This window comes from Aulonocara sp. 'chitande type north' Nkhata Bay, linkage group LG16 (genome assembly GCF_057382095.1).
Source record: "Aulonocara sp. 'chitande type north' Nkhata Bay isolate Kocher_YH1m ecotype deep benthic linkage group LG16, A_spYH_male_GT1.1, whole genome shotgun sequence".
Classification (NCBI taxonomy): domain Eukaryota; kingdom Metazoa; phylum Chordata; class Actinopteri; order Cichliformes; family Cichlidae; genus Aulonocara; species Aulonocara sp. 'chitande type north' Nkhata Bay.
In genome coordinates, this window is record NC_141359.1 from 27,247,392 (window position 1) to 27,269,884 (window position 22,493).

The 22,493-nt window shown below is 38.9% G+C and overlaps 1 protein-coding gene across 2 annotated transcripts in view; it reads right to left on the reverse strand.

Annotated features, from left to right (window-relative positions):
- Nucleotides 1–4,383: 4,383 nt before the first annotated feature.
- The window catches only part of LOC147311724 (sacsin-like), a 34,428-nt gene continuing 16,318 nt past the window's right edge, over nucleotides 4,384–22,493 (reverse strand). Inside the window, exons 8-9 of one of the 2 annotated variants that reach the window (XM_086265552.1) lie at nucleotides 8,420–8,429; nucleotides 4,384–5,953 (exon numbers count right to left, since the gene is read on the reverse strand). In XM_086265552.1, coding sequence (XP_086121678.1) covers nucleotides 5,052–5,953; nucleotides 8,420–8,429 — 912 coding nt within the window. In that variant the 3' untranslated portion in view covers nucleotides 4,384–5,051. Of the gene's footprint in view, nucleotides 7,064–8,419; nucleotides 8,430–22,493 lie in introns of both variants that reach the window. The other variant, XM_086265551.1, reaches the window with a different exon arrangement.

Below are 22,493 nucleotides of genomic sequence, written 5' to 3' on the forward strand. Positions count from 1 at the left end.
TTGTGTGTATTTCTGTTTTTAAGATTTTCGTTATTACTTAGCTAGTAACCTACCTATATACGCCAATAAAACAAATAAATACAATCACAGTACCTCAGTCATGCCAGTGCAGGGTCCTATCAGTGCCAGGGAAAGTAGTGATGCTGCATCAGTCTGCTGTATATAAAGGCTGCTGATGTCCAATCACAGCAACGAACGCCTGTCTTCTTTTTCTCCTCCGAGTTCCGTCATCTCGTTAGAAACGAAACTGACTGAAACAGAAGCAGCAGATCCAAGACTGAATTTCCTCTGATGTCCTGGAAGAAACGAAACTTTCGGAGGAAAGTTGTCCCGCATCCCGCATCATCCAGCTGCCTCCTAGCTAGATGATGATGATGCTGCAGGAAAACAGAGGAAATGCGACTTACAGCGACTTTCACTGTGTTCATCCTTCCTAAGAAATGTACTTGAAGACAGATATTTATCTGACAAACGCAGTAAAATCCCCACATGAACAATCTTTGCATCCTTATATATACAAGACAATAGTTGGTAGGCTTCTAAGTAAGCTAGTACACCTGCTTGCTACGTTTGCATGTCTCTTATGGTGGCCTGTTTGACCCATAAAGGGCGTAATTGGATGAGTCAGTGCAATCATAATTGATATAAAATAGCCAAAAACTATTGATGAAAAAGGAAACATGACTTATTGTTTATTTAAAACAGTAATAAACTTGTAGGTTAGTAAGCAGGGGAGGGATGGTTATAAAACAGTGCATGTCTCCTCAAAAATCTGCATAACTATGTAAAAAATAAAGATTATGTCATGTTTCTCATCTGTAGGACAGTGAAAACCCCTCCCCTGCTGCTGTGGGTTCAGATTGCACCATGCTGGATAACACAGTGATCAAGTAGAGCAGCAGTCTGCTCAGACTGTTGGTGTAGTTTTAGTCTTTCCTGACTCTGACCTTGATTCTGATGACATTCCAGTTGCTCCTAAACAGCAGAATAAAACAGACAGTTCTTCCAAATGTCCATCCAGGTCCAGGCCTTTAAAGAGTTATTTAAATTTATATTTTATTTATTTATTTTTGAAACTCATGTCTGTACTTTAATGAGTTGAGTCACTGTAAGAAAAATTAATATGAGAATGCCCTTTCAGCTCCATGTACAACTTGATGACAGACCCTGGTGCTGATATTTTTGAACATTTACTGCCACGTCATACTAGGTCAAGTACACTTGATCTCATATCCCTATTATTTCTGTAAGTGCAGAAATAATATCATCATTCCAGCTTTTGATCAGCACCATGGACAGGAGTTGGACTCAAAGGTCAGAGAAAGGGAGACAATTATTTGAGCTGTATGTCTATATTCCAACTGTAATGTCTATAAACATGGAACTAACCACAGGTCCTCATAGATTGACTGGATGGGTTCACCATATCAAACAAGAGCAATCACTTTATCTTTCCAACAATACATTTGCCATATGAACTGAATTTTTTATTTTTAATTTATTTTATTTTATTTTTGTGGTGGTGGTGGTGGATTGGGGGGAGGGTACTGACTTTCCTGCCTGGATTGCCACTTTGCTACCATTTACATGTTAAAAACAAATATGTGGATCCCACAAACATACACTGTAATATGTGTGAGATCTAGAAGCTGGTCCACTGGAAATTGTTGTTGAATTAGAAATTGTATAACTTGTCCAAGTTATAAATGGGATTCCCCCCAAAGTCTTGCAAACGGGAAAGAAATGTTGATTTAAAACACTCAAATTAATTTTTCTTTTCAATATAATCTTTTTTTTTTAATTTTTTTTAATTTTTTTACTTTTTTTCTATATTCAGTTGCAAATTTTCCCTGTCTACATGCCTGGTGGTAGCAGATGAAAGGCTCCACGTAGCCATTACTCAGCACCACCTTCAGCTGCAGAGTGAATGTTTTAGTCTTTATCCAGGTAAGTTGTTGGTTAAGAAAAATTAGAAAAGATTGGACTGGGAAAAGTCAAAAGTGACTGACAATCAAAAGTTCACAGTCAATTTTGGTCTTGAATCTGTGCAATTATTCAGAGAAGCTGTATTTTAAAAATTATTGTAAGATATAGTCTTGATATTACTTCATTTGTAAGAGAAAATGATGACATGGGCAACATTGTGTATTATGAGAAATTAGAGATCTCAGACAAGATGGCTATAGAAAAGCAGATATTTTGTATGCAGCAAAGCAGCTTTACATTAAAAAAAAGTAAAGCTAAAATCAAGTTGTACACAAAATAGCATTTTAGGCTGAAAAGCAATTTTTTCAGTTAACTTTTTTCAGCTTTCAATTATGTGTTATACAAAGGTTGTAGTATTGATTTACTGAACTTTATTCAGAAATGTTTTCTTATATTCTGCCAACATTTATTTTCGATGTGTACAATAAATATGTAAGGGGGAAGAAAACAAGTTAAGGAACATCTGTAAATATAATTTAGTCCAGAAGTCCTTTAGCTATAGTCTAGCTTTTACATATTTGGGGTAATTTTGGGGTGGCTGTAGCTCAGGTGGTAGAGCAGAATGCCTACTAATGAGGAAGTTTGGTGGTCTGACCACTAATTTATACTGTATGTATTTTCTTTCATTCTTCATCTTGTACTCCTGATGCAGTACTCACATTGACCAACCTGCTTGTGGTTGTTGTAGAACTGCAGGAACCCAAGCAGGAGGCCCTGGACCTAGTAGTTTTGGTCAAGCACTACCTCATCATAGGGATTGTGGTGGAAGTAGAACCCTCCATCACTGCCATCAACTATGAAGGGAGAAGCCACAAATAAACCTCAGAGACAAATTTAGGTTCATAGATATATGGACACCAATTCCTTGTTTTTCCGTCATTTTGCTTCTATATTAGCACAGTGGATTTTTCTTCATACAGTGAAGTTAGGAGTAAAACGCAGTCTTTCAGGTTTAATTTAAGGGGTATAAGTATTGCATTAATTGTTGGATGTTTATTGAGTAGTATATATGTAAATAAAATCTTTAATCGTAAACCATCTCTACCATCAACTGTTAAAGGTGTTTCTGGGTCTCCATAGTTTACCCTCCAGATTTGCCCATACAGCTGAGAACCTGTAACACTGGATGTATGTTAGGTAAAACATTGATAACTCATCTTACGTATGCAGATGACCTGGTTGTTTTTAGTCGAAGTAGTGCTGGATTACAGCAGCTTCTTAATATCTGTACTGAATATGGTGTGCTATATGATATAAAGTACAATGCTATCTTGATATGTAGAACCAAGCAGGATAAACAGCTAAATTTCCCTGTGTTTAAACTGTCCTACAATACTCTTGAGGTTCATAAAAAGGTGAAATACCTCGATCACTTTATCATTGATCAAATAAATGATGATGACATATACAGACAATGCTGTAAGCTCTATGTGCAGGCAAATACTATTGCACACAAATTCAGCTTCTGTTCAGTTCCAGTTAAAGTGGCTTTTTTTAAAGCGTATCGCACACTGCTATATACTGCCCCCTTGTGGTCATCCAACAAGCAATATAGCGTGCAGAAACTGCATGTTGCATTTAATGATGCACTGAGAATCCTTGTAGGATACTTAGAAGGGGTAGTGCCAGTCAGACGTTTGTAGCTGTGCGTGTTTGGACTTTAAAAGCACTCTTAAAAAATTTAATGTTCACTTGTAGAGAACGACTGGATGGCTCTAGTAACAGTATAATTTTAGCACTCACAAATCCGACAGTGAGTGGTTCCCGTTACTCATCCAGTTGGAGGAAGCACTGGTTGAAGTGTTTGTGTATTTATTGATTTCTTTTAAGTAATTGTGTATTTTATATATATTATTGTTTCATATCTTTATAATTTTTAGTAAGGCTTAAATGTTTTGCAGCTTTTATGCAAAGACATGTTTGATATAATGACACTTGAAAACTATTGTTCATATGCTCTTTGTGATCACATTTGCTATTCTCTGCTCAGATCCCTGACGGTGTGCCTGATGTAAAAGGAAATCTGTCAAAACATATGGACTTACTGCATGTCCTCTCAAACATGGAATTGGACCTCTGGGGGCTCAATCCCCACAATTTATAAAAGATAAAAGAAGTGGTAAATCTTTGCTGTAACATTCAGTGAAATCACATCATAAACATACACAGTGTCATTATTTAGTAAGTACGCTTTATTTCTCAAAAGTCTTGGGTACATGATTAATAAAAAGAGACAGTAAAATTCCAAAAGTAACTATAGAAGTATTAGAAAGACTGGGAATCAGTGTTTGAAATATGAGATTGCTGTTTCATCATTTCATTTTATAGGTAAAATTAAATAAAAATTGAAAAAGTTTCCATTAAAATCTTTTGTATTTTTATTTCCAGAACAAAACTACTACATTAAAACCCCTCAAATGCCAAATACTGCATTAAATATTTTGTTTCATCTGAATGCTAAAAAAATCTTTGCAAAAACAAACTTTCATTGGAAATTCATACAGTATTGTTTTGGTCCTCAGTATCATAAATCATATAAATTTAACAATACATACTTGGGTCACAGTAGTAGAACTTGCTTAAAACATAGGAAAATATCTATAGATGAAGTAGTTAAACTGTGCTCTGAGAAGTAGTCACAACTGTTTAAAACATAGAAACCTTGACATTTTTCATTTCATGACAGTGTTACAGTGAATATGTTGATCTCCAGCAGATGGTTCAGTGATTCTGCTGCAACTCAAAGATGTCAACAAACTTAATCAAGAAGAATATTTGATTTTTTGTTTTCAGAACAAAACCATACATTGAATATCTCAAAGTCAGGAAAGCTGAAGTAAATATTTCTAAATGTATATAAAAACACTAGTGAGTAAATAGCATTGACACAAATAAAAACATTTTTCATTTAATGTTTTCTGTGATTATTACTGTGAAAAATTAGACAACTTGAAATGATTTTGGTTGTGATGCTAAATAATATTTCAGCTTTAGATTGTAGATATCATCTGTTTAACATGTCAAAACACAGTCACACTAATTGATAGTCCATCTGTCTTAAATCCTTAATTCACATATGCTTCTATTTTATTAAGGAGCTCTGATGCCTTGTTCAGTGCCAGCATTTCATTCTCTGATCTGAATTGTCCGTTCGGTATGTGAGGATATGGATGGCAGTTGGGATATTGAGTCCTTTTGGGATCCACCCCGAGTGTCTGCAGGTTTTTCACAATCTCAGGCAGATCTCTCAGTTGGAGGCTGTAGTGGGAAACTTGTGCAGCAGTGGCTGAAATTGAGCTGCTGTTGGGGTGTTGTCCATTTTTTTTATAGCATGCTGCTATGAGAGACTTTTCCAGTGCTTGATGGACCTTAAACAGACACCACTCTGTGCTCCCTCCACCAGTGTCTTTGTGAGCTGCATTGAGATCACAGCGAGCCTGTCTACACCAGCGGCTGGCCTCTTCTCTGTCTGGCCTTGGGACATTTTCATTGTGGGTCCAGAAGTTGTAGGAATGGAAACCTCTATAGCCTCTAGAGAACCTCTCTCGACTGTTTCTGTGATACCTGGCCTCCTGATTCCACTGTTGATAGAAGCCTCTGAAATTTGTATTTCTGCTTGAAAAGGTCGAGCCTGCAGCTTTGGGTTTGCTGAGCTCATCAATTCGATTCTGTAAATATTTGAATGCCTCACTGGCGAGAGACTGGCAATCCGGATTTTTGTCAGGGTGCCACCTGAGGTACAGTCTCTTGATGGCTTTGTGCCTCTCCTCCTCAGGAAGCCTCCAGATCTCTGTCAAACATTTATCAATTTCCCTTTTAGCTTCCTCAACAGAGGCCGGTAAAGAATTTGTTGATGATTCAGAAGAATGTGGCACAGCTCCTGTCAGTGGTTCCAGCTCCATGCAAGTGTTTTCTTCTGGTTTTAGCGTCTTCTTCTGTGGTTCTGGCTCCATGCATTTCCTCCTTTCTGTTTTTACCTTCTTTTCTCGTTTAAACTGAAACAGATCGACACAGCTGACTTCAATGGGCTCATCTTCTCCAATATCTATTTTGTATCTCCATGAATATCGTCCATTGTGACCAGGCAGTTCTTCAACAATAACTGCATAAATGTACTTGTCATCAATGCTGTAGCCAACATATTCCCCCTCTTCAAAGTTGTTGAGGACATTCATGTCCAAACAATCATGCCATTCTCCTGGAACTTCCGTCCCAGGGGCTGCTGGACTAAAAAAGGAACTTTCAGTTTCAGCACTGTCACGGATCTGATTTTTAGCCAGAGTTTTCCGAACATCTTGCAGATCATTACACATGAGGAGTTGTCCCAGCACTGGAAGATGAACCGATGCAATTGTGTTTCCTAAAAGAACATTAATCTCTTTTGTCAATGTTGTAATGACTTCATTTATCACTTTGAGAGCCATGTCATCATTGTGCTTTAAGTAAAAGGTACACCCTTGTTGCCCTCGTTCCACAAAAACATCAGTTTCTTCATCAGTTTTAGGAAGTGGCTGTTTATTGAGCCAGAGTGTTGTTTCCAACGTTTTGCAGCAGATAATTTGTATACTGCCAAAAATCTTCTCACATATGTTAGAAGCATCTTCTTGTGTTATTTTGCCTTGCAACTGCTCTCTAATAAGACAAATGAATCCATATTTAAAGGCTCCTGAGGAGAGATGTTTAGCAAACCATCCACTAAATTCACAGCCAGTCCCAAGTTCACAACGCTGCATCTTTGATTCCACAACTCTTTCCTCTGTGAACTCAGACAGCATCTTTGGCTGAAATTTCTGAGGCAGCAGTTCCAACAGCTGATGATGCTTGTATTTGTCGTTGCCCAAATGACATTCACTGAGTTTCTCAAGCAGCAGGAACTTGTTCTCCAGCGCTTCTTCCAACCTTTTGGTCTCAAACACTGTGTCGTTGTAGCAGAGTGTGGATGATGGGTATAATTTACCATCTACTGCAGGAAGATAAAGAGTCTCAACATTTTCAAGAAGCTTCTGGTTTCCCTGAGCATTGATTAACTTAAACAACTGCTCAACAGCTCGTTTCACAGTTCTCAGCTGGTTCGAATGTAGTTTCTGTTTATCACAGGAATCAGCGTAAACTGCTGCCAAAACATTACAATATTGTTCTGCAGTAGCTTCGTTCGTCACACCAATTTTCTGAAAGAACGGTGCATACACTGCATCTTCTGGAGTAATCTTGTACAGATATGGTCTGAAGTCCAGATATGGTCTGAAGTCCAGATCATAGGAGAGCGACAGACACACGTCATCAACCGTCACAAGTTTTGTGTCTTTTTCAACCAACACAACAGGAAGACCAGCCAGCTGGTTTCCTTCAAATCTTTTTGCTTGCAGGTAAGCGTACGAACTTCTGAACACTTTAGCTCGTGTTTTGATCAGCTGGTCAGTTTCATGGTGACTGACAGATGTTTCTTATGTTACTGGCTACACAGTTTGGAGGTGGTTCTTCATGAGCTCCAACATTTTTTATCATTTTCTGAAGACCTTGTGACATAAATGGTAGGTCTATAATTGGCATTGAGGTCCAAATCAAATCTTGATGCTCTGGATTTTTGTCAATCAAAGAGCCTCTAATTTTCACAGTAGTTCCTTCAGCAGCAAATGGTTGGTGGTAGTTGGACAGTTCTTTTCGAATTATCACTGGAAAAATGAATTTGATGTCGGCAATCCTCTCCAACAAATTTTGCTTTTTAGTTTTGATGTTGCATGCTTTATTTAAGACTTCCCTGAAAAGTAGTGATGATTTCTGTTTCATGTCTTTGAGTCTTCTGTTAACTTTTGCTTCTGATTCAAGCTGGTATGCAAAATTTATTATCTCGTCCGCGGACACAACATGCTTCATTCCAAGTTCTCTGACCAGCTCTTTTGCTTTTTCTGTTGTGTAGTCATCTCCTTCACAAAGCTCAGTCCAAAATATCTCAGGAACAAATCTCTCGTGGGGCAACATTCGTTTGTACAGCTCCACACTTTCATCAAAGTAGTATGATGCAGGCTCCAGTCTACCTTGAGAACTGCGAATCAGTTTCACTGTCTTCAGTGAGGAGATGATAATTTTTCTTTCCTTCAACGAATAATCTAGTGACAGCAACAGTTTGAGGCTGTGAAGAATCTGTGTCTCTGTGAGTTGGTGTACAGCAGGCAGAATGAACTTCATGAAATACTCCAAATCATCCAGGACCTGAATGTTGAGTGTTTCTGACAGCATGTAGTTCTCAGAGTTCTGTTTGAGAAAGATGCTGCTGTTTTGGGGTAGGTTAAACAAATCTGGAAACATGACTGAATATTTGATTTTGAGGATGAAAACCTTCTTAGGTCCATCAATCCTCACTCGTTCACCATGTGTTGTTTCAAATATTGGTAAGGATTTGAGCTTCCTCACATACTCTTGGTTGACTTTGGACTTGGATAATCCTGATTGCAGGAACATCTGAAACTCTTTCATATTATCATTTGAAAGGTGGGAAAACTCTGAGCGATTAATGTTGTACACTTGATCCAACACTGAGCTTTGATCATCTACATCAAGAAGTTCATCTTGTAGACATGAATATATCCATCGGTCCATCTCAGAGAAGAAAACATGATCAAACCTCATAAAACCAAGTTTGAAGAGGATGCCTGATATGTCTTTGTGTTTCTGTGAGGCAAACACAACACTTGACATGTGTTTCATTGTTTGCAGGAAGAGCTTGTTGTTCAACCTTGGACACACAACAGGTAAAATATAGCAGTCACTGAAGAGTTTCCTCACATAATTTAATGTCAGACTGGACTCGTCATCTCTAGATGTTGGCGGTTTAATTTCATTCATTATGAACTTCCAAAGTAATTTTAGCCACTTCAATATTTTCTCATTGGGGACATGAAAACCACTGTGTGGATCAATGTCACAGTCATAAAGAAGATGCTGAATTAATGGTTTCAGATATTTCTCTGAGTGGTGCAAAGTCATATTTCTGACAAGTTTTAATCTTTGAAGAAGGTCAGTGTGCCAAATGTTGATTTGATAATCTGCAAATTGAGCCTGGCAGTCAAAGAAGAGATCTTCATACCTTGATATCCACGTGGGTGTTTGGGAGTTGAAGAGTCTTAAAACTTTATCTCTTGTGAGAAGAAGTGGAAGGCCATTGAGTAAATTCTGTGTGACCTTTTGTGAGGAGAAATCTTTTAAACAAAAACTCAGGAGCTCTGAACATCTTTTCTCATCTTTGATCAAAGTGGCACTTATGGGTAAAGGCAAATCCTCATCTGTTTGGGTTGGATCATTTAGAGGTTTTGCTCGTAGGAAAGTCTGCACAGTGGAGGGACTGACCTCTTTCACTTCAACCCCAGCAGATCTGAAACTTGTCCAAATCCTCTGCATGTTTGTGGAATAAGGAACCAGCTTCATTCCAAGATCTTCCAAAATGTTATTCAGCTTGAAATTTCCCAAGGTTGTCAAGTAAGGTGCCTCAGTTGAGTCTGTTTCGCTGACATTACACCAGTCAAATGAGTATTCTTTAATTTTTTTATCTGCAATTTTCCGTGTTGAGCTCTTCATCACAGGGATTACATCAAGGCCTTTTTCTTTCAGTGATCTGTATACTTCATGTATCATTTCATGCCAGTCTGGGCAAACATCCTTGGACACAGTTGGCCAAAAACACAAGTATTCTGTTCTGAAACATGATTCAATCCTTGCAAGGGAAACTTTCTTGACTGTGATCATTCGCCTGATGTAATTCACGAGGTCTGCATAAAGCGGAGCAATGGCGTTCTGTTTCAAAATCTCATTCCAGTTGGATTTCTTACTCTTCCCATCTTCTTTCCAAAGGCTTCTCCTGGCAGAATCAACCTCAAAGTTTCCATTGACATGTACTGGCAGTCCAGTTTTCCCTGGCAAAGGAAGTGAACAAAAGGCTTCTCCTTTAAAATCCATGACGCTGGATCCTTTTGTGTTCACACGTGCAGCTAATGATGCTTGGGGAAGTTTGTCTGACAGTTTTAAATCGTAGCTGTCTTTGAAGGAGCCAAATTGTTCTGCAACAATCCATGTAGTTTGTCTTTTATCTGAGGTGGAAATCACAGTTTCATAGAAAGTCTTGTGCGGTGTTGGTTTGTCTGATTGCAGTGCATTTTGTAAATGTTTGACAAAAGCATCTTTTTCTTCCCGACTTTTCTGTGGCAGATTTTTTTCAACCTCAAAGATGGTTTTAAGTTCTTGTGAATCTTCACTGATTTCATGGACTTTGATTTTGCAGATGTTTTTCAGAAAGAGAATTAGTCCTTCAGGATCTTCAGACAGGGCAGAGCACAGTTCTTTCATGTCGCGGTCAGTGACTCCTTGCTGTGATATTTTGGAGGTGTTTGCATTTGTACCCATTCTCAGAGGTAATCTGAACATGGTGCCGTCTTTAAGAGAAAATTTGTCTGGAAGAAAGGATTTGTAGACATCTACGTACATTTCTTTGAAAGTGTCTGCTAGTTTATAGCCAATGCCATATCGCTGGTTATTTGAATGATTTTCAATGTATTTTTGATTGGGGTCAGAAATGCAAAGTACTTCGTCTCCTGTAAGGATCGAAGGTCAGTCAGATGGTAAACAGAGTTGAATCCAACTCCGTACTTCCCTATCTTCCCTGGGGTGTTGTGCTTTCCTCCCTCTCCCAGCTGTTGAATTCCCTTAATGTCAGCATCTGAAAACACTTTGTTGTTGAACACACAAAGTGCTGGACCCTGGAGATTGTTCCATTTCTTCCCAAATGTTTTTACTTTTCCATGTTGTCTTTTGTCCCAGATGAAGTGAATTTCTGTTGCTTCTGCATCATCAGCATTTTGGATGAGCTCTTTAAGGATATCCTTCTTTGATGGATAGGCTGAAATTATGTTTTTAATACGAACAGTGAGTTCTTCCTTCTGTTCAAAGTCAAAAGCTAATGGTGAAAGGTCATCAAATGTGTGATTTTCCAAAGTATGATGCCTGGTTGTTTTGATTCCAAGGTGGCAAGCCATCACACGTGGGATATTCTCGTGACACAATGTGACACCTGAAGTGAGTGGCATCCATAGCTGGACTGGCCATCGGGCATACCGGGCATTTGCCCGGTGGGCCGCTGGCGATTTTTTGTTTTTATGGGCCGATGGATTTTTTTTTTTTTTTTTTAGGAAGGGTATATATAATGAAAGGTGTTGGATTGGCCAATTGGTCATGATCGACTCTGGGCTGGACCAATTACAGCCGAGGAGGCCGAATGCACCCGCCCCCTTGTTTAACAATCACGTGGTTTTCGCGCATTGCATGCCGGGAATTAGTGGCAAAACAATCCAAGTACCGCATCAAATGCAAGCATTTGCAGCACCGCAAAACGTTCATTCTCTGGTTCCAATACCTTCTTGTTTTTTCTTTGCCGCACAAAAAAGGAATGTACAAAACAAAAGGAGAACAATGCCGGTCCGTACAAAGACAGACTCGACGAAAAGACAAAGAAAAGATACGAGGAAAAAATCAAAGGAGTGAAAGGGTCAGACCCTTACGAGCACGCAGAGGGACAAAATACGTTAGCGTGTTGCCCAACTTTCACCACGCTCAGATTTATAATCATACGGTTCTTGGAGTGAGTGCATACACTCATGAAGTTTAGTAACTTCAGGTCACTGCAACAAGCCCAGGTACAGTTTACCGACGGATGGGTACAGGACCTTGAAATGCACCGTGTAGAACGAAAGACCATCGTACATATCATAAGTTTACCAGTCTCACAAATCGTCTTCATAAATACACATTCGTTAACCGTTTATTAATATAACCTTTGAGCTCAACGGTAATTAATTAGTAGTGGAAATAATTTCTGGTAGCATTACAGAAATGTAGCAGTGACAATAATATTGTATGCTGTAATCGCACTGGACAATTAGTGATACAAAACAACTGTTTTACCCTGTGAATAAAAGTATATGTTTTTGTCAATGTACCATAATAACAGAAGCGAAACGCAATATTGTGTCAGGACAATTTACTATTTATGCACAATAAATAAAGGAGCATAGCGCGACAATTTCTGTTCAGCGCCAGACTTGCTTGTAACCTATATCACCAATTATGTTATGAAAAATGACGTATTAACTACTACAAAACACTGACCTTTGTGGGAATGCTTGGAGCACACTAACATGTGAGCTGGAGTGTTCTGGGACGTTATATTTGGTATATCCAGACCATCCGTCGGCTCTTACTTCGGAAACATGGCTTAAAAAATTCTCTTCAACGACGTAATCCGATAAAAAAAACCCGATCTCTTTACCCGTCGGCTTCCTGTGGCTCTCATGCGACCGGCTATTGCAGTTAATAATAACAGCTTCTTGCCATTTTTTGGGTTTCTTTTTATCGCTGTGTAACTGAGTTCAATTGAAAGCCTGCGTGCGCTAGTACCTCTTGCCACAAGTTCCCAGAATCCTTTGCGGTTTTACCCCTGAATGACGTCACATTTTCAATCTTTATCCTGGTGGGCCGGTCTCTAGTCAAAATGCCCGGGCCGATTTTTTGTCCCAGTCCAGCCTTGAACTCTACCATGGGGCCGTCATTCTTTGCGGTACGCAGGCCATGTGTAAGCACATTGTGTGGGACAGATCCAGGCCATACCAATTTTGCTATGTGGGAGGAATTGTGTAAAAATAGAAACATCATAAAAATGAAAATGAACATAAAGTAAAATGTACTGAAAAGAACATCAGTATGGCCATCATTATTTGCTTGGAAAGTCTAAAGTTCCATGGCTTTGAACAGCCAGAGAACGCAATGCCCGGCTTAGAATGACTAAAAGTAACTTCTTTTAACATTCTGTCATTCTGCCTCCATATCAAACATCCACTAAAAATAGTCATTTGAAAAAAAATATTCGCCACTTTTCATCAGTTTGGGTTCCTCTGTTTATAGCAATTTTTAGAAAAGAACCCAATACCTTTGTCACTATACAGTTGTACAGTGAGATACAGAGCATCTCCTACTCATTGCAAACATGCTGGGAGGGTGGCTCTATCCGCCTTAGTGCAGCTGCTGTACCATACTGTGATGCAGTAAGTTAGTAGGCTCTCAATGGGCGAGTGGTGGAAGGGTGAGCTGTAGTCCACAAAGAGCATTCTGGCGTAGCTCTGCCGCTGTTCTAGGTGACTCAGCACCGAGTGGAGGGTGATGGCATCTTCTGTGAATCTGTTTGCACGGTACGCAAACTGGTGGGGGTCGAATTCTGGGGGGAGGTAATCCTTGGTGTGCTGAAGGACTAGTCTCTCAAAGCATTTCATGATTACCGGTGTGAGGGCCACAGGGCAATAATAGTTCAGGCTGGTGATGGGAGACTTCTTTGGTACTGGGATGATTGTGGCTGATTTTAGACAGGATGGGATGGCTGCTTCATCCAGTGAGAGGTTGAAGATTCTGGTGGAGATGAGGGTGAGCTGGTGGGCACATGGTCTTAGCACTTTACCACGTATTCCGTCTGGACCGGCCGCCTTCCTGGGGTTCACTGCTAGGAACACACATCTGACATCGTGCTCCGTTACAGTGAATGGAGCGGTGCAGGAACCAGGTGAGGATGAGGATGGGAGCAGGGCTGAGGCAGATGAATGCTGCTGTTGTGGTGTTTCAAAGCGGGCGAAGAAGCTGTTTATTTCCTCTGCTAGCTGCACACTCAGGTTTTCTGTTTTCACAGTTCTGCCTCTGTGGTTTATGATGTCTATTATTCCATGCCATGTGTTGTTGCTGGACAGGTGGGACCCCTTTTCAGGTCAGCTCGAGCAGACCTGTACAGAGCTCTGTCAACAGACCTACAGGGAGTGCAGAATTATTAGGCAAGTTGTATTTTTGAGGAATAATTTTATTATTGAACAACAACCATGTTCTCAATGAACCCAAAAAACTCATTAATAGCAAAGCTGAATGTTTTTGGAAGTAGTTTTTAGTTTGTTTTTAGTTTTAGCTATTTTAGGGGGATATCTGTGTGTGCAGGTGACTATTACTGTGCATAATTATTAGGAAACTTAACAAAAAACAAATATATACCCATTTCAATTATTTATTTTTACCAGTGAAACCAATATAACATCTCCACATTCACAAATATACATTTCTGACATTCAAAAACAAAACAACAACAAATCAGCGACCAATATAGCCACCTTTCTTTGCAAGGACACTCAAAAGCCTGCCATCCATGGATTCTGTCAGTGTTTTGATCTGTTCACCATCAACATTGCATGCAGCAGTAACCACAGCCTCCCAGACACTGTTCGGAGAGGTGTACTGTTTTCCCTCCTTGTAAATCTCACATTTGATGATGGACCACAGGTTCTCAATTGGGTTCAGATCAGGTGAACAAGGTGGCCATGTCATCAGTTTTTCTTCTTTTATACCCTTTCTTGCCAGCCACGCTGTGGAGTACTTGGACGCGTGTGATGGAGCATTGTCCTGCATGAAAATCATGTTTTTCTTGAAGGATGCAGACTTCTTCCTGTACCACTGCTTGAAGAAGGTGAAAATTGACATAATTCTATTGTATTGACTGTATTGAATTGAATATAAGTTTCCTTTAATTTCTGAGGAATTTTACAGTAAATCTGGATGAAACCTGGCACACAGGTACAGTAGGTGTCCCAGAGAAGGAATCTGTTGAAAGTTGGACCTCAACTACTCAGGATGATTTTTCATGAATTTTTGAAAATTGACATAATTCTATTGTATTGGCTGACTGCATTGGATACAAGTACCCTTTAATTTCTGAGGAGTTCTACAGTAAATCTTGGCTGTAACCTGGCAGACAGGTACAGTAGGTGTCCCGGAGAAGGAATCTGTTGAAATTTGGACCTCAACTACTCAGGATGATTTTTAATGAATTTTTGAAAATTGACATAATTCTATTGTATTGACTGTATTGAATTGAATACATGTTTCCATTAATTTCTGAGGAATTCTACAGTAAATCTGGCTGAAACTTGGCACACAGGTACAGTAGGTGTCCCAGAGGAGGGATGTGTTGAAAGTTGGACATCAACTACTCAGGATGATTTTTAATGAACTTTTGAAAATTGACATAATTCTATTGTACTGACTGTATTAGATTGAATAAATGTTTCCATTAATTTCTGAGGAATTCTACAGTAAATCTGGATGAAACTTGGCACACAGGTACAGTAGGTGTCCCAGAGGAGGGGTGTGTTGAAAGTTGGACCTCCACTACTCAGGATGATTTTTAATGAATTTTTGAAAATTGACATAATTCTATTGTATTGACTGTATTGCGTTGAATACAAGTTTCCTGTAATTTCTGAGGAATATTACAGTGAATCTGGATGGAACTTGGCACACAGGTACAGTAGGTGTCCCAGAGAAGTAATCTGTTGAAAGTTGGACCTCAACTACTCAGGATGACTTTTAATGAATTTTTGAAAATTGACATAATTCTATTGTATTGACTGTATTGCGTTGAATACAAGTTTCCTGTAATTTCTGAGGAATATTACAGTGAATCTGGATGGAACTTGGCACACAGGTACAGTAGGTGTCCCAGAGGAGGGATGTGTTGAAAGTTGGACATCAACTACTCAGGATGATTTTTCATGAATTTCTGACATTTCCATAATTGCATTGACTGTACCGGGCTGTTTCATTGTAATTTGTGTGCGCGCATGTGCGTGCGACTGTTCGCGCGCGTGCACGTGTGCGCGGGTATAGGCTTTCAATCGGCACATAAAGCGAAAAGGCGCTACCGTAAAGACTGGTGTAAAAGCGCAAGGAAATTTATGCTGCGGATAAGAGGCGGCTGGCTTGACCGCGGCTCACAAATGACGGCTCACTTTACCGCGGTTTGAAATGCACCGTGTAGAACGAAAGACCATCATACGAACAAAGGTAAGTTTACCAGTCTCACAAATCGTCTTCATAAATACACATTCGTTAACCGTTTATTAATATAACCTTTGAGCTCAACGGTAATTAATTAGTAGTGGAAATAATTTCTGGTAGCATTACAGAAATGTAGCAGTGACAATAATATTGTATGTTGTAATCGCACTGGGCAATTAGTGATACAAAAAAACCTGTTTTATCCTGTGAATAAAAGTATATGTTTTTGTCAATGTACCATAATAACAGAAGCGAAACGCAATATTGTGTCAGGACAATTTACTATTTATGCACAATAAATAAAGGAGCATAGCGCGACAATTTCTGTTCAGCGCCAGACTTGCTTGTAACCTATATCACCAATTATGTTAAGAAAAATGACATATTAACTACTACAAAACACTGACCTTTGTGGGAATGCTTGGAGCAGACTAACATGTGAGCTGAAGTGTTCTGGGACGTTATATTTGGTATATCCAGACCATCCGTCGGCTCTTACTTCGGAAACATGGCTTAAAAAATTTCTCTTCAACGACGTAATGAGATAAAAAAAACGATCTCTTTACCCGTCGGCTTCCCGTGGCTGTCATGCGACCGGCTATTGCAGATAATAATACAACAGCTTCTTGCCATTTTTTGGGTTTCTTTTTATCACTGTGTAACTGAGTTCAATTGAAAGCCTGCGTGCGCTAGTACCTCTTGCCACAAGTTCCCAGAATCCTTTGCGGTTTTACCCCTGAATGACGTCACATTTTCAATCTTTATCCTGGTGGGCCGGTCTCTAGTCAAAATGCCCGGGCCGATTTTTTGTCCCAGTCCAGCCTTGGTTTTCAGGTATCTATATTTTACTTGAGTACTTATTAACTTTTTAACCTATATTTTAACACAAATATAATTACTTTCTACTTTTTACATTTTCATAACGGACTTGTTACTTTTGGTTAAGCGGTGTCATTTATAACAGAAATGTTTGGGAATGAAAGTGGGTTGAAAGTAGTTCATATGATGTGCTTTAAGAAATTACACATTTTAGTTAGTTTGCAGGACTGTGGTGAATTCACAGTAAAGATCTGTGTTAGACTGATACACAGTGGCTGTGGTTGTGATGGTCAGACTTATGTTACATCAAGTGTAGCAGGGATAAATTTGCATTTAAACTGGTGATGCTTCGATTCATTCACTGAATTCCAACTTTATACTGTCTAGTGTAAACACTGTAGTGTCAGTTTAGGAAATGGAAATCAGTGCATTTAGGCATGTAGACATGGCCAAGATGACCCAGCTAAGTTCAAAGTGAGCATCGGCTGATCTGAGTATTTCAGAAACTGCTGATCTACTGGGATTTTCCCAGACAACCATCTCTGGAAGGACAAAAGTAGAATTAGCAAGCCTGAAAGAACTCCTCTAAAGCAGAGGAAAGCTTACAGTCTTTACTTGACTGTGTACAGAAAAAGAAAAGATGGATTTTAAGCCTGGTTACCTCATTTACCTTTTTACTCTGTACATTTTTATGCCTCAACCTGCATAATTTGTGTCTACTACATTAATGTATTGTACTGACCTCTTGTGGTAAGATCGAATCATGTAACTGCTGTGCTGTCTTATTTGATGGCTCTGAATGTCTCAATGTCAGCGACCTCTATCTCTGTATTTGATCACCGCTCTACAAAGGCATTATATTTTTTTGTACTATGATCAATTTACACATGTACTCTGCATACTGCAACAGAGCATTGGTCTTTTCAGCCATTTCAGAACTGCTGTGTTTGGAGTGCAATATATGATTTTCCATTTATATTCCATACTTAATCCTTTTGGAGCTTTTTAGGTTGTTAGGCAGGATAATGGTATCACATTGAATTTAAGGTGTTAAAAATACACAGTAACTGATGCTCATGTTAACAAATAAATAAAAATTTTAATGAGGAGCCACCAAATAAAGTATTTGGAGTAATGCTCAGCAGTTATTTAAACAGGTAATAGTTGGTAGACATGCTATTAAACTTGTGAGAAAATCTGTAGCTTTTTTTTTGGTACAGAGCCATCATTAAGGTTCCCAAATCACTTTTTTTCCAAATACAATTTCTCATCAAAATGCGTGAAAAAAGTTCTGTTGCAGTATGTGAGTGCTCAGGAGTAATAAAGATCAGGTGTAAAGAATAAATTAATAAGACCTATTTATGCTTTACTGGGACATTTGACTAGAACAGAGCTGGAGGCAAATCCATGACGGATAGTGTTCCACTCTGTGTTTTTCTATCCAGGTATGAATTTACTGCACTGGCAGTGTGTTTGGGATCATTGTAAGGCTGAAAAATGAAGCTGTTGCCAATCAGACCCTTACCAGATGATACTGCATGCTGGAACAAATCTGACAGTATTTTTCTGTGTTGTTAATTCCACCAATCGTGACAAGATTGGTGCCTTGTGAGTTGCCAAAGAGTTTTGAACAGTATTGTACACCCTCACATGAATTTAAGATTATTGTCACTATTTAACTGTTCTATATAAATATGCTGGCTTTTTGTTCGAGAATCTTAAGTTTAAACCTCTTTCAAACTCCACAATCACATAATACAATCGTGCATGTTTAACGTATGTAAGTTACATCCAATATTTTTCTGGTCAGGTACGACAAACCCACCTGGGTAATCTGCAGTTTCCCTGGTGGGTTTTCCTTTTCTCATTTGTGAAATATTAAATTGCTGGTATCCGCAGAAAGTTTAAGTTTGGATAAAATAAAAAATTATGAATAAATTAACCAAATTCTATAGTGACTCTATTTCACACATGCGTATAAGCAATTATTAATGAATTAAACTTCAAAGTTATAAAGACATTTTTTTAATCTAAATAGTTATTTTTGTCATGCATTCATTTATGATGGACACATTTTGAATTTGATGGCAAGGAAAATAAGGTGCTTTGTAAACCGTATAGAGTAACACACGGTGTCCTCAGGCAGCTTCAGGTGTTTTTAATGAAGCTTTTCCACCGCTATTTCCGTGTCCTCTCCAGCAGATTCTGGAATACAAGAGAGCACAAGGTTATCTCTCATGCTACGGGCTTGTAAATGATAACAGTCTCTCTTTCTTCTTCTTCTATGTTTAGCTGGGTCACATTTTCGGTAAAAGATCTGACCGACTCCCGTAGCGTGACGTTTTCAGCAGTCTCCAGGGATTCTCTCAGAGATTTAAATTCCCGGTGTGAAATCTCCACCAGGGACATCCTCACATCAAAACTGGACAATCGCTTGTCGATTGACTCCAGGATGTCTGCAAAGTCATTGCCGGTGTTGTGCCGAAAAGTGATTGTCTGCCAGAAAGTGATTGCAGCTGCTTAAAGCTGTAGAACCCAGATTACACCTTGAGCTCCCATTGTATCGCACTAACTTTGTAAAGATCCTTACTTCTTTTTTCTATCGACCGTGGCTCAGGGGGTTGGGAAGCGTATCTGTAACCGGAAGGTCGCCGGTTCGATCCCCGGTCATGGTCGTTGTGTCCTTGGGCAAGACACTTTACCCTACCGCCTACTGGTGTTGACCAGAGGGGCCGATGGCGCGATATGGCAGCCTCGCTTCTGTCAGTCTGCCCCAGGGCAGCTGTGGCTACAACCGTAGCTTACCTCCACCACTGTGTGAATGCGAGAGTGAATGAATAGTGGCATTGTAAAGCGCTTTGGGTGCCTTGAAAAGCGCTATATAAATCCAATCCATTATTATTATTATTATTATCTTCACATCCCTTCAGTTACAGGCGCCACCCTGCTGTATGTAGAGATTTAGTGTAAATTATCAGTTGAAGGAAGAGAGAATAGGAGGCAAAACACAAGGACCAAATCTGATATATATGTGAACTTTTTCCTTACAAACAATATATGGAAACATGTATTGGCCAGATATGTTGTTAAGGTGTCATTATATTCATAACATGACTTTACAATGAATAAAAAAAAATGCTTTTAACTTTAACTCATGCTCCTCTTCACTGACAACTGAACATCCAAATGGGGTCCAATGACATTTTTTAGATTTAGGTTCATTATCTGCTAACACCCAAATTAGAATTTCCTTTGTGAAAACAAGATTCTCGTGGAGACCATATAGACATGTTACGTAGTTGGGTTGATTATACTACTTGTTGGTTTGAAGGTGGTTGGAGGTACACTTGGAATTCTAATTCAGCAAACTCCATTTACTAATATGGATGATTAAGATTCACACAGACAATTTTTGAGAAACTTAAGTACATTTAATGATCATGTACAATCATTTCTTATTCTTTCTAACGGATCTCGTCTCTAATTACGTTTCTTTGAGTTCAGTATATGTAAACGTAATCTTTAAGTGAGCATCACTGTCTTTAAACTGCCCAAAACACTTTGATTCAATGGTTTGTCTAATCTTGTGCAGGGCTGATCTCATCTTAGCATAGATGTCTTTTGTATGTTCATCTCAGCCGCAGCTCATGAATTGCAGAGCTCAAGTAATCCTGAATTTGAGCAATCTTAGGCTACGTCCACACGTACCCGGGTATTTTTGAAAACGCAGATTTTTCTATGCGTTTGCACCTTTCGTCCACACGTAAACAGCGTTTTCGGTCACTGAAAACTGAGATTTTTAAAGACTCTGGCCAGGATGGATATTTTTGAAAACTCCGTTTTTGCGTTTACGTGTGGATGAGAAAAACGGAGAAAACGCAGCATCAAAGGTGTGCGCTGCTTTGGCATGTTCCTAGCAGCGTTTTCCTTCATTTCTGCCTTTACGTGTGGACGGGATTATTTTTTAAAACGAAAACGGAAAATCTCCGTTTTCAAAAAAACCCGTGTACGTTTGGACGTAGCCTTAATTCTACATTGCCATAGATGGTGGTCGAAGTTTAGGGAGAGAGTCAAAGTCAGCAAACTTCAAAGATTTTTTCCTGTCAGATTTTACTGGTATTACCGGGTACAGTTTTTATGTCACACTGGCCACTGACACATTAAAATTAAATGATACAGTGAAAAAGTGAAATCACATTAAACAGACACAGTTAGTGTAAAGTAGGTAATCTTTATTCCTTTAAGAACTCCTGAATATACAGTAAATGAACAAGGAATGAAATGAAGTAATAATCTTAAACTTATTATATAATTATACTTAATTATAGTAATATTAGCTAACCCTTGACCCCTTTTTAGAAATATGACAGGCATTGCCATTTCTTTTCTTTCATAAGAAAACTTTTATTAAATGATAATAATAGGTTGGGACAGATTTCTGCCAATTTCATTTGCATTTGCACTTAACATAACAAAATTACATGCTGAGTGTCTTCTGTCACCAAAAGTTATGGATGTCAATAGTAATAACTGTTTAAAATGTAAGAAAAATAAGTAAGAAAATCTCTAAATACATTAGACAGAACTTCTACAGTAGTTGCAGCTTCAATCAGTAAGTAGTCTTCACATTTGCCTTTTCATAAATGTTATATTACAGTAAGTATATTGCTTCCCAGCAGGTATTTACCAAACAACAATGAAGCAGTCCAATGACCTACTCCAAAGAGTAGTCAAAAATCCCAACTAAGTTGCATACAAAAAATACTTGATATACGCATTTTCAAAACAAAACAAAACACATAATATAGCAATATCACAAATGAGCAGCTTCAAAACGAAAGCAAAGCAAAACAAAGTCATACAGTCATTACATGTTTCCTAGGTGAATATTCATGAAAGTGCACAAAAACCTTTGTTGTTTATACTTCATACTAACATCATTCAGTGATCATTACTCAAAAAAAGAAAAAAAAATACAACTTAAATTCCTTTTTGGTTGTGATGCTAAATAATATTTCAGTTTTCCACTGTGGGAATCATCCTTTTAACATTTAGAAAAACAGTTACACTGACCAATACCTTGTCTTAAATCCTTAATTCACATATGCTTCTATTTTATTAAGGAGCTCTGATGCCTTGTTCAGTGCCAGCATTTCATTCTCTGATCTGAATCGTCCGTTCGGTATGTGAGGATATGGATGGCAGTTGGGATATTGAGTCTTTTTGGGATCCACTCCGAGTGTCTGCAGGTTTTTCACAATCTCAGGCAGATCTCTCAGTTGGAGGCTGTAGCGGGAAACTTGTGCAGCAGTGGCTGAAATTGAGCTGCTGTTGGGGCGTTGTCCATTTCTTTTATAGCATGCTGCTATGAGAGACTTTTCTACTGCTTGATGGACCTTAAACAGACACCACTCTGTGCTCCCTCCACCAGTGTCTTTGTGAGCTGCATTGAGATCGCAGCGAGCCTGTCTACACCAGCGCCTGGCCTCTTCTCTGTCTGGCCTTGGGACATTTTCATTATGGGTCCAGAAGTTGTAGGAATGGAAACCTCTATAACCTCTAGAGAACCTCTCTCGACTATTTCTGTGATACCTGGCCTTCTGATTCCACTCTTCATAGAAGCCTCTGAAATTTGTGTTTCTGCTTGAAAAGGTCGAGCCTGCAGCTTTGACTGTGCCTTTGCTAAGTCTAATCAATTTGATTCTGTAAATATTTGAATCCCTCATTGGCGAGAGACTGGCAATTTTTGTCAGGGTGCCACCTGAGGTACAGTCTCTTGATGG